This window comes from Hippopotamus amphibius, chromosome 5, assembly GCF_030028045.1.
Source record: "Hippopotamus amphibius kiboko isolate mHipAmp2 chromosome 5, mHipAmp2.hap2, whole genome shotgun sequence".
NCBI classification, from domain to species: Eukaryota; Metazoa; Chordata; class Mammalia; order Artiodactyla; family Hippopotamidae; genus Hippopotamus; species Hippopotamus amphibius.
Genome location: NC_080190.1, coordinates 64,638,554 through 64,651,041, shown reverse-complemented (window position 1 = coordinate 64,651,041; position 12,488 = coordinate 64,638,554). Strand labels below are relative to the sequence as shown.

The 12,488-nt window shown below is 41.3% G+C and overlaps 1 protein-coding gene across 1 annotated transcript in view; it reads left to right on the top strand.

Moving 5' to 3' along the window:
* The window catches only part of LOC130853933 (cadherin-23-like), a 429,317-nt gene that overhangs the window by 312,469 nt on the left and 104,360 nt on the right, over positions 1-12,488 (top strand). Inside the window, exon 19 of the mRNA XM_057736393.1 lies at positions 11,254-11,491. Coding sequence (XP_057592376.1) covers positions 11,254-11,491 — 238 coding nt within the window. The remainder of the gene's footprint in view (positions 1-11,253; positions 11,492-12,488) is intronic.

Genomic DNA, 12,488 nt, shown 5'->3' with positions numbered 1-12,488 from the left:
TTAGTTGAGATTTGGATATTTTCCTGAGAGGAGGTGAGCTCAGATCCTTCTACTCTACTGTCTTCAGGAATGAAGAAGCTTTGAAATGCTAGTGACAGCACACCAGCAGCAGCAGCAGCAGCAGTTGCTGAATTTACGAGGCCCTCACTATGTGTCAAGCTCTTTGTCACATGCTTTGCCCGTGTTAAAGCATTTAGTTGTGATATGATCCTCACAACTAAATGCTGGTGGAACTTGGTGCTAAGCACTCTTATCATCCCCACTTTACAGATGGGGAAACTGCAGCCCTCTCTGGCTGTGTTACTTGCCCAAAGGTATACAGCTGGTAAGTGCCAAGGCCAGGCCTGGGTATGTGGTATTCACCACCAGGATACACAGCCACCAGCAGGAAGGGACTCTCAACATGCTGCCGCCATTAAGTGGGTGAGTGAGCTCACCACCTGACCTGTGCCAGCTTTGCCCTGTTACCCCCCAAGGTTGTGGGCCATCTCTTTCCCTCATCTTCAATTAAGCTGAGCCAAGGGGAAGCCCTCTCATTTTCTACACAATCAAAAGCCAGGTTGTATTCAGAGGGCATGTCTGTTTCTGAAAATGAAGTGTCTGATGCATCTGGAAGCCCAACAGGATAAGTAAGACAGTGGCTGTCAGCTTGGATTACCAGTCCCAATTCTGTATAAATGACCAGGAAGAGACAGAGACTGTTAGGTGTACCTAGCCATTCTCAGCCACTCTCCAAATGAGAGGAAGGAACCAACAACAGGACCAAGTCACAGGACACCCCTGTCCCTCAGGACATCCATGTTCATGAGGCCTTGTCCTGATCATCTTGGATTTTTCTCAACTCCTCCCCTCTTCTGGACTGGGGACTTTCCTGATCTCAGAGCCAGGACCTTCCAGGCTTGGTGGCTGGCAGCTGTGAACCAACTCAGAAGGAAGTTCCTGAGGAGATGTTCCTATTACCATGTTCTTAATTGTTCTGTTTTTGTTTCTGTGGGTCCTTTCTTCTCTTATGTTTCCCGCTTAGAGAAGTTCCTTTAGCATTTGTTGTAGGGCAGGTTTGGTGGTGCTGAATTCTCTCAGCTGTTGCTTGTCTGTAAAGCTTTTGATTTCTCCATTGAATCTGAATGAGATCCTTGCTGGGTAGAGTATTCTTTGTTGTAGGTTCTTCCCTTTCATCACTTTAAATGTATCATGCCACTCCCTTCTGGCTTACAGAGTTTCTGCTGAGAAATCAGCTGTTAACCTTATGGGAGTTCCCTTGTATGTTATTTGTCATTTTTCCCTTGTTGCTTTTAATAACTTTTCTCTGTCATTCATTTTTGTCAGTTTGACCACTGTATGTCTTGGTGTGTTTCTCCTTGGGTTTATCCTGCCTGGGACTCTCTGCGCTTCCTGGACTTGGGTAGCTATTTCCTTGCCCATGTTAGGGAAGTTTTCAACTATAATCTCTTCCAGTATTTTCTCAGGTCCCTTCTCTCTCTCTTCTCCTTCTGGGACCCCTTTAATGCAAATGTTGGTGCGTTTAACATTGTCCCAGAGGTCTCTTAGGCTGTCTTCAGTTCTTTTCATTCTTTTCTCTTTATTCTTTTCTGCATCAGTGATTTTCACCATTCTGTCTTCCAGCTCACTTATTCGCCTTTCTGCCTCAGTTAATCTGCTATTGGTTCCTTCTAGTGTATGTTTCATTTCAGTTATTGTGTTGCACATCTCTGTTTGTTTGCTCTTTACTTCTTCTAGGTCTTTGGTAAACTTTTCGATCTTTGCATCCAGTCTTTTTTCAAAGTCCTGGATCATCTTTACTATCATTATTCTGAATTCTTTTTCTGTAAGGGTGCCTATCTCCTCTTCATTTAGTTGTTTTTCTGGGGTTTTATCCTGTCCCTTCATCTGGTACAAAGTCCTCTGCCTTTTCATTTTCTCTATCTTTCTGTGGCTGTGATTTTCAGTTCCACAAGATGAAATACTTCTGATACTGCTTGATTCTGCTGTCTGCCCTCTTGTGGAGGAAGTTGTCTAGGAGGCTCCTGGGTGCTTCCTGATGAGAGGGACTGATGGTGGGTTGGGCTGGGTGGGCGGAGCTCAGTAAAACTTTAATCTGCTTGTCTGCTAATGGGTGGGGCTGTGTTCCCACCCTGGTAGTCGTTTGGCCTGAGGTGACCCAGCACTGGAGCCTACAGGCTCTTTGGTGGGGCTGATGGTGGACTCTGGTAGGGCTCACACCAGTGAGCACTTTTTAGAACCCCTGCCACCAGTGCCCCTGTCTCCTCAGTGAGCCACAGCTGCCCCCCACCTCTGCAGGCAACCCTCCAACACCAGCAGGTAGGTCTGGTTCAGTCTCCTATGGGGTCACTGCTCCTTCCCCCTGGGTCCTGGTGAGCACACTTTTTTGTGTGCCCTCCAAGAGTGGAGTCTCTGTTTCCCCTAGTCCTGTGGAGGTCCTGCAGTCAAATCCCTCTAGCTTTCCAAGTCTGATTCTCTGGGGATTCCTCCTCCCATTGCTGGACCCCCAGGTTAGGAAGCCTGACATGGGGCTCAGAACCCTCAGGACTTCTGCAGTATAACTGTTCTCCAGCTTGTGAGTCACCCACCCAACATTTATGGGATTTGATTTTAATGCGATTGCACCCCTCCTACCGTCTCATTGAGGCTTCTCCTTTGTCTCTGGATGTGGGATTTTTTTTTTTTTTTTTTTGGTGAGTTCCAGTGTCTTTCTGTCGATGGTTGTTCAGCAGTTAGTTGTAATTCCGGTGCTCTTGCAAGAGGGAGTGAGCGCACGTCTTCCTACTCCACCATCTTGATTCTCTCTACCCTGAGGAGATGTTTAGAGGAGTAAGATTGAGGGATGGTCTCATTGGACCTTACCTCTCCCCAGGAGACATTTGCTAGCATCTTACTCAAGGCTCAGTCCTTCGAGTGGAAGACACGCTCCCAAGAGAGGACAGGTCTCCCCTCCCCTGGAGGCTTTGTTGCTTGTTTAAAGCATTTTGGTGCAAAACCATCTGGATGGAAGAATTTTTTTAATTGCCCAAATATGTTATTTTTATCAAGATATAATTACATATAACATTATAGTAGTTTCAAGTGTACAACATAATGATTCAATATTTGTATATATTGCAAAATGATCACCACAATAAGTCTAGTTAACATCCATCACCATACATAGTTACAAAACTTTTTTTCCTGTGATGAGAACTTTTAAAACCTACTCTCTTAGCAACTTTCAAATATGCAGTACAGTATTTTTTTTTAATTTATTTTATTTTTGGCTGCGTTGGGTCTTATTTGCCACATGCGGGATCTTCATTGAGGCATGCAGGATCTTTCATTGCAGCTTGCAGCCGTCTCTGTAGTTGTGGCACGCGGGTCTTCTCTTCTCTAGTTTTGGCACCCAGGCTCCAAGGCGCGTGGGCTCTGTAGTTGTGGTGTGCAGGTTCCAGAGTGTGTCAGCTCTGTAGTTTGTGGCACACAGGCTCGCTGGTTGAGGTGTGCAAGCTCAGTAGTTGTGGCGTGTGGGCTTAGTTGCCCTGAGGCATGTGGGATCCTATTTCCCTGACCAGGGATAGAACCTGTGTCCCCCACACTGGAAGGCAGACTCTTTACCACTGGATGACCAGGGAAGTCCCCGTAGAGTATTATTAAAGACAGTCACCATGCTGTATATTACATCCCCGTGACATTTATTTTAGAGCTGATAGTTTGTACTTTTTGACCCCCTTCATTCATTTTTCCCATCCACTTCTCACACACTGCCGCTAGCAACCACCAATGCTCTCTGTATTTATGAACTCTGTTTTTGTTTGTTTGTTTTAGATTCCATATATAAGTGAGATCATATGGTATTTGTCTTTCTCTGCCTGATTTATTTTGCTTAGCCTAATGCTCTGAGGAGGTCCATTCATGTCACAAATGTCAGGATTTTCTTATTTTTGTGGCTGAATAATATTCCATTGTGCGTGTGTGTACACACACACACCACATTTTCTCTATTCATTCTTGGATGGACACTTAAATTGTTTCCATACCTTGGCTATTATAAATAATGCTGCAGTGAACATGGGGATGCAGATATCTTTTCAAGTTAGTGTTTTTGTTTTTTTCAGGTAAATGCCCAGAGTTGGAATTGCTGTATCATATGGTAGCTCTATTTTTAGTTTTTTGAGGAACCTCCATACTGTTCTTACATAGTGACTGCCCCAGTTTATTGATACATTCCCACCGACAGTGCACAAGGTTTCCCTTTTTTCACATTCTTGCCAACACTTGTTACTTATTGGGTTTTTGATGATAGCCATTCTGACAGGTGTGAGGTGATACCTCACTGTGGTTTTGATTTGCAATTCCCTGATGATTAGTGATGTTGAGCATCTTTTCGTGTGCCTGTTGGCCATTTGTATGTCTCCTTTGGAAAAATGACTATTCAGAGCCGCTGGCCATTTTTAAATTGATTTTTTTCCCACTACTGAGTTATGTGAGATCTTGCATGCATATTTTGGAGATGAACCTCTTATCAGATACATGATTTGCAAAAATATTCTCCTGTTCCATGGGTTGTCTTTTGACTTTGTTGATGGCTTCCTTTGCTGTTCACAAGCTTTTTAATGTAGTCCCACTTGTTTGTTTTTTCTTTTGTAGCCTTTGCTTTTGATGTCAAATCTAAAAAGTCTTCATTAAGACTGATGGCAAGAAGCTTACTGCCTAGCTTTCCTTCTAGTTTTATGGTTTCAGGCCTTACATTGAAGTTTTTAATCCATTTTGAATTGATTTTTGTACATGGTGTAAAATAGTGGCCCAGTTTAATTCTTTTGGTGTTTTTTATTCTTTTTTTTAGTTTAATTGTTATTTTATACTAGAGTATAGTTGATTTACAATGTTCTGTTAGTTTCTGGTGTACAGCAAAACGATTCAGTTATACAAATACACATATCCATTCTTTGTCAGATTCTTTTCCCATGTAGGTTATTACAGAATATTTAGTAGAGTTCCCTGTGCTATATAGTAGGTCCTTGTTAATTTTCTATTTTATATACAGGAGTGTGTATATATCAATCCCAAACTCCCAATTTATCCCTCCCACCCACCTTTCCCCTTTGGTAAACATAAGTTTTCTAAGCCTCTGAGTCTCTTTCTGTTTTGTAAATACGCTCATTTGTATCATTTTTTTTTTTTTTAGATTCTGCATATGTGATACCATATGATATTTGTCTTTCTCTGTTTGACTTCATTATGGTAATCTCTAGGTCCATCCATGTTGCAGCAAATGGTGTTATTTCATTCTTTTCAATGGCTGAGTAATATTCCATTGTATATATGTACCACATCTTCTTTATCCATTCCTCTGTCAAAGGACACTTAGGTTGCTTCCATGTCTTGGCTATTGTAAATAGTGCTGCAGTGAACATTGGGGTACATGTATCTTTTCAAATTATGGCTTTTCTCCACATATATCCCAGGAGTGGGATTGCTGGATCATATGGTTGCTCTATTTTTAGTTTTTCAAGGATCCTCCCTACAGTTCTCCATAGTGATTTCACCAATTTACATTCCCACCAACAGTGTAGGAGGGTTCCCTGTTCTCCACACCCTCTCCAGCATTTATTGTTTGTAGACTTTTTGATGAAGGCCATTCTGACTGGTGTGAGGTTTTACCTTATTGTAGTTTTGATTTCTATTTCTCTAATAATTAGCAATGTTGAGCATCTATTCATGTGCCTCTTGGCCATCTGTATGTCTTCTATGGAGAAATGTCTGCTTAGATCTTCTGCTCATTTTTTGATTGGGTTTTTTTGTTTTGTTTTGTTTGTTTTTGATATTGAGCTGTGTGAGCTGTTTATAGATTTGGGGGATTAATCCCTTGTCAGTTGCATCATTTGCAAATATTTTCTCCCATTCTGTGGGTTATCTTTTCGTTTTGTTCATGGTTTCCTTTGCTGTGCAAAAGCTTTTAAGTTTAATTAGGTTCCATTTGTTTATTTTTGTTTTTATTTCCATTGCTCTAGGAGACAGATCGAAAAAGATATTGCTGTGATTTATGTCAAAGAGTGTTCTCCCCATGTTTTCTTCTAAGGGATTTATCTGGCCTTACATTGGGTCTTTAATCCATTTTGAGTTTATTTTTGTGTATAGTGTTAAAGAATGTTTTAATTTCATTCTTTTACACATTGCTGTCAAGTTTTCCCAGCACCATTTGTTGAAGAGACTGTCTTTTTTTCCCGTTGTATATTCTTGCCTCCTTTGTCATAGATTAATTGACCATATGTTCTTAGGTTGATTTCTAGGCTTTCTATCCTATTCCATTGATCTATATTTCTGTTTTTGTGCCAGTATCCTACTGTTTTGATGACTGTAGCTTTGTAGTATAGTCTGAAGTCAGGGAGCCTGATTCCTCCAGCTCTGTTTTTCTTCCACAGGATTGCTTTGGCTATTTGGGGTCTTTTATGTCTCCATACAAATTTAAAATTTTTTTGTCCTGGTTCTGTGAAAAAGTGCCATTGGTAATTTGATAGGGATTGCATTGAATCTGTAGATTGCCATGGGTAGTATAGTCATTTTGACTATAGCGATTCTTCCAATCCAAGAACATGGTATATCTTTCCATCTGTTTGTGTCATCTTTGACTTCTTTCATCAGCATCTTATAGTTTTCAGAGTACAGGTCTTTTGCCTCTTTAGATAGGTTTCTTCCTAAGTATTTTATTCATTTTGATGCAAGGTTAAATGGGATTGTTTCTTTCATTTCTCTTTCTGATCTTTTGTTATTAGTGTAAAGGACTGTAAAAGATTTCTGTGCATTAATTTTGTATCCTGCAACTTTACCAAATTTATTGATGGGCTCTAGTAGTTTTCTGGTAGCATCTTTAGGATTTTCTATGTATAGTATCATGTCATCTGAAAACAGGGGCAGTTTTATTTCTTCTTTTCCCATTTGGATTCCTTTTATTTCTTTTTGTTCTCTGATTGCTGTGGCTAGGACTTCCAAATCTATGTTGAATAAAAGTGATGAGAGTGGACATCCTTGTCTTGTTCCTGATCTTTGAGGAAATGCTTTCAGCCTTTCACTATTGAATATGATGTTAGCTGTGGGTTTGTCATATATGGCTTTTATTATGTTGAGGAAGGTTCCCTCTATGCCCACTTTCTGGAGACTTTCTATCATAAACAGGTGTTGAATTTTATCAAAAGCTTTTTCACTATCTATTGAGATGATCATAGGTTTTTATCCTTCGATTTGTTGATGTGGTGTATCACACTGAATGATTTGCTGATATTAAAAAATTCTTGCATCCCTATGATAAATCCCACTTGATGGTAGTGTATGATCATTTTAATGTATTATTGGGTTCTGTTTGCTAGTGTTTTGCTGAGGATTTTTGCATCTATCTTCATCAGTGATATTGGCCTATACTTTTATTTTTTGTAGTATCTTTGTCTGGTTTTGGTATCAGGGTAATGATGGCCTCATAGAATGAGTTTGGGAGAGTTCCTTCCTCTGCAATTTTTTGGAAGAGTTTCAAAAGCATAGGTGTTAACTCTCCTCTAAATGTTTGAAAGCTTTCTGAGAATTTGTCCATTTCTTCTAGATTGCCCATTTTATTGACATATAGTTGCTTATAGTAGTCTCTTATGATCCTTTGTATTTCTGAGGTGTCTGTTGTAACCTCTCTTTTTTCATTACTAATTTTATGGATTTGAGCATCTCCCTTTTTTTTTTCCCGATCAGTCTGGCTAAAGGTTTATCAATTTTGTTTATCTTTTCAAAGAGCAGCTTTTCGTTTCATTGATCTTTTCTATTATTTTCTTTGTCTCTATTTCATTTATTTCTGCTCTGATCTTTATGATTTCTTTCCTTCTACTAGCTTTGGGTTTTGTTTGTTTTTCTTTCTTTAGTTGCTTTAGGTGTAAGTTTAGGTTATTTGAGATTTTTCTTGTTTCCTGAGATGAGATTGTTTTGCTACAAACTTCCCTCTTAGAACTGCTTTTGGTGTGTCCCATAGGTTTTGGATCATTGTGTTTTCATTGTCAGTTATCTCTAGGTGTCTTTTTTGTTTCCTCTTTGATTTCTTCAGTGATCCATCAGTTGTTTGGTAACACATTGTTTAGCCTCCACATGTTTGTGTTTTTTACAGTTTTTTTTTTCTTGTAATTGATTTCTAATGTCACAGCATTGTGGTCTGAAAAGATGCTTGTTATGCTTTCAGTTTTCTTAAATTTATTGAGGCTTGCTTCATGGACCAGCATATGATGTGTCCTGAGAATGTTCCATGTGCACATGAGACGACTGTGTATTCTGCTTCTTTGGGATGGAATGTTCTATAAATATCAAATAAGTCCATCTGGTCTAGTATGTCATTTAAAGCCTGTGTTTCCTTATTGATGTTTAGTCTGGATGATCTTCTGCCCCCTGATGGATTAGGCTGTCGAAGAGGCTTGTGCAGGTTTCCTGGTGGGAGCCACTGGTTTCTACCCACAGGCAGGTGCAGTTGGATCTTGTCTCTCTGGTGGGTGGGGCCGTGTCAGAGGGTATGTTTAGCAGGCATCTTTGTAGTCAGGAAAACTTTGAGCAGCCTGTCTCCTGATGTGTAGGACTGTGTTCTGTCTTGTTGGTCGTTTGGTCTGAAGCATCCCAGCACTGGAGCCTACAGGCTGTTGGTTGGGGCCACGTCTTCATGAGAAAATGGCCACCTTCCACAGAGCTCATGCCAATGAGTACTCACCAGAACTTCTTCCACCTGTGTCTTTGTCCACACAGTAAGCCACAACTGCCACTGCCTTTGCAGTAGACCCACCAATACCAGCAGGTAGATGTGGCCCAGGCTCTTATGAGGTCACTGCTTTTTTCCTGGGTCCTGTTGTGCACAAGACCTTGTGTGTGCACTCCACACGCGGTGTATCTGTTTCCCCCAGTCCTTTGGGATTTCTGCTATCAAACCCTGCTGGGCTTCAAAGCCAGATTCTCTGGGGGCTACTCCTCCCATTGCCAGACCCCCAGGCTGGGGAGCCTGACATGGGGCTCAGAATTCTCACTCCTGTGGAGAACTTCTGTAATATCATTATTGTCCACTTTGTGGGTTGCCCAGGCAGCAAGTATGGGATTTGATTTTATCGCAGTTACACCCCTCCTACCATCTTGTTATGACTTCTTCTTTGTGTTTTGATGTAGGATATATTTTTTGTTAGGTTCCAGCAGGTCTTTTTATTGTTGTTGATGGTTGTTCAGCAGTTAGTTGTGATGTTGGTGTTTTCATAAGAAGAGGTAACATCACATCCTTCTACTCTGCTGTCTTGTCTCCCAACAAGAACTTTTTTTTCTTTTCCTTTGTGCTTCATCTGGCTTCACTTGCTCATAGGGTACCACAGACAGAGACCTCCACCTGGCACTTCAGACCAGAGTTTCTCTCATTTATGTATGTGCTTTTATGCCAATGCCATACTGTTTTGATTCCTATAACTTTGTAATATAGTTTGAAATCAGGGAGCATGATGCCTCCAGCTTTGTTCTTCTTTCTCAAGATTAGTTTGGCTACTGGGTGTCTGTTATGGTTCCACACAAATTTTAGGATTGTTCATTCTATTTCTGTGAAAAATGCCATTGGAATTTTGATAGAGATTGCATTGAATCTGCAGATTGCTTTAGGTAGTATGGACATTTTAACAATATTAATTCTTCCAATCCATGAGCATGGAATAACTTTCCATTTATTTGTCTTTTTCACTTTCTTTTATCAGTGTCACATTTCTCAGTGTACAGGTCTTTCACCTCCTTGGTTAAGTTTATTCCTAGGTAGTATTTTATTGTTTTTTGATGCAATTGCAAGTGGGATTTTTTTTTCTTAATTTTGCTTTCTGATAGTTCATTATTAGTGTGTAGAAATGCAACAGAGTTTTGTATGTTGATTTTGTATACTGCAACTTTACCAAATTCCTTTTATTCTAACAATTTTTGGTGGGCTCCTTTGGGTTTTCCATATATAATATCATGTCATCTGCAAGTGGTGACAATTTTACTTCTTTTCTGATTTGAATGGCTTTTTTTTTCTTGCTTAATTGTTCTGGCTAGGACTTCCAGTACTGTGTTGAATAAAAGTGGTGAGAGTGGGCATCATTATCTTGTTCCCGATCTTAGAGAAAAAGCTTTCAGATTTTCAGCATTGCGTATAATGTTAGCTTTGGGCTTGTCACATATGGCTTTTATTATCCTGAGATACTTTCCCTCTATACCGAGTTTGTTGAGAATTGTTATCATAAATGGATATCAAATTTTGTCACATGCTAACTCTGCATTTATTGAGATGATCATATGATATTATCTTTCACTATGTTAATGTAGTGTGTCACATTGATTTGCAGATGTTGAGCCATCTTTGCATCCCGGGAGTAAATCCCACTTGATCATAGTATATGATCCTCTTAATATCCTGTTGAGTTTGGTTTGCTAATATTTTGTGAGGTTTTTGTGTCTTTATTCCTCAGGGATATTGGCCTGTAATTTTCTTTCTTTGTGGTGTCCTTGTCTGGTTTTTCTGGACTCATAAATGAGTAATGATGGATTCATAAAATGAGTTTGGAAGTATTCCTTACTCTTCTATTTTTGGGACAAGTTTGAGGATTGGAATTGGTTGTTCTTTAAATTTTTGATAGAATTCACCAGTGAAGCCACCTGGTCTTGGACTTTTGTTTGGAGGAGATTTTTGATTACTGGTTCAGTCTCCTTACTAGTAATCAGTGTGTTCAGTTTTTCTATTTTTTCATAATTCAGTCTTGGTAGGTTGTGTATTTCTAGGAATGTGTTCGTTTCTTCTAGATTGTTCAGTTTGTTGGCATATAATTTTTTTTAGTAGTCTAATGATCCTTTGTATTTCTGTGGTATCAGTTTTAAGAATTTCTGACCATCATAGTTCTTCAACATCTAAATATCTCCAGTAGGCAGAAACTTTTGTCCATAGCAAGAGCAGGGTCATTCTGCCCAAGTTTTCTCTTTGAGTAAAGCAACACACTCCTGCCCTTTCAGTACCTGACCACCACTCCACCCCTCATGTGGTCCTGATCCCTGCCTGCCACCTCCTGCCCCACCTCCTGTTAAACATAGCTGCTCTTCTTACTTAGGAAAATCGAAAAAGAAGGCAGATTTCAGACTTCATTACTTTCTCTCCTGTTTATCACTACAGGCAAGGACAGGCTGGTAAATGCAGGCCCTTATCTACAAGCTTCTTTAAACCAAGGCGTCCTTTCCCTTCCTCCTTCCTACCTGACACAGGTTCTCTATGGACAAGGACACAGGACTCATCATGCTGATTGCCAAACTAGACTATGAGCTCATCCAGCGCTTCACCTTGACAGTCATCGCACGGGATGGGGGTGGTGAGGAGACCACAGGCCGGGTCAGGATCAATGTGTTGGACGTCAATGACAATGTGCCCACCTTCCAGAAGGATGCCTATGTGGGTGCCCTGAGAGAGAATGAGCCTTCTGTCACACAGCTAGTGAGGATCCGGGTAAGATACCAGGGTGCCCTTTGATCTGTCTGTTTCTCTGGTCCTCCTCTCTCTGGCTTCTCCTTGACCATCACCTCAGGAAGCCCCTGCAAGAAGTGCTAACCATCCATCCACTAAGAATTCTGCTCAGATCAGGGGTCACATTCTTGATCTGTCTTAGGTTACCTCTGGTACTTCGCATCACTGGTTACTGAGTGAGGCTAGTGTCTGTTTCAGCTTAAATGTTAGGTCTCCATTCACCCCCCATCTCTCTTGGTGAGTTCTGAGCAGTTCTTTGTGTAAGGCCCCCCATCCAAGCCCTTTAGTGACTGCTTAGAATTAGGTACTGCTGCAGCTGGAAGGCACCAGAGACTGTGGGCACAACCCAGTTCATGGAAGGGTAAATGAGGGGAGAGTCAGGTGCAGTGGATTAGTAGAGTAGAGAGCCAGGACTAGAACTTGGGACTCTACGTTCCAAGCGCCCTCCTGCAGTGAGTCCCCACCTCACTTCAGTGGCCTCTGACCAGAAACTTCTTAATGTCCTTCTGCCCCTTCTCCACTCTGCCCACCCACAATGACAGGACCCAGACCCTCCAATTAGAACTTATTTCTGAAGGAGGCAGGGATGAAGGCAAGGTGAAGGGGTGGGCATGGGGGACACAAAGAAGGTAGGACCATGTGCCCACCCAACGTGGCTGTGGCTCCCCAGTGGACCTTGCCCTCACTCCCCGCCCATCTCCTCTTACAAGCAGAATAGATGGAGGCCCCTGGAGGCTCTCTAGGGTCAGAGACATCTGGAAAGAGCTAAGAAATGCAGCCACCCCAGAGACAGTCAAGGGGAAGGAGCATCCCTGACCCAGTTCCAGGTGCCTTCTTCCCTCCTTGCATTCATGCAACATACATTTATTAGGCACCTCCTGTGTGCCAAACCCTGTGCTGGGTTCTAGGCATCAGCTTCAGTCAAGAAGCGAAGTTCCTGCTTGCATGGAGCTGACAGCCTGAACAAGGAAGGCAGAAA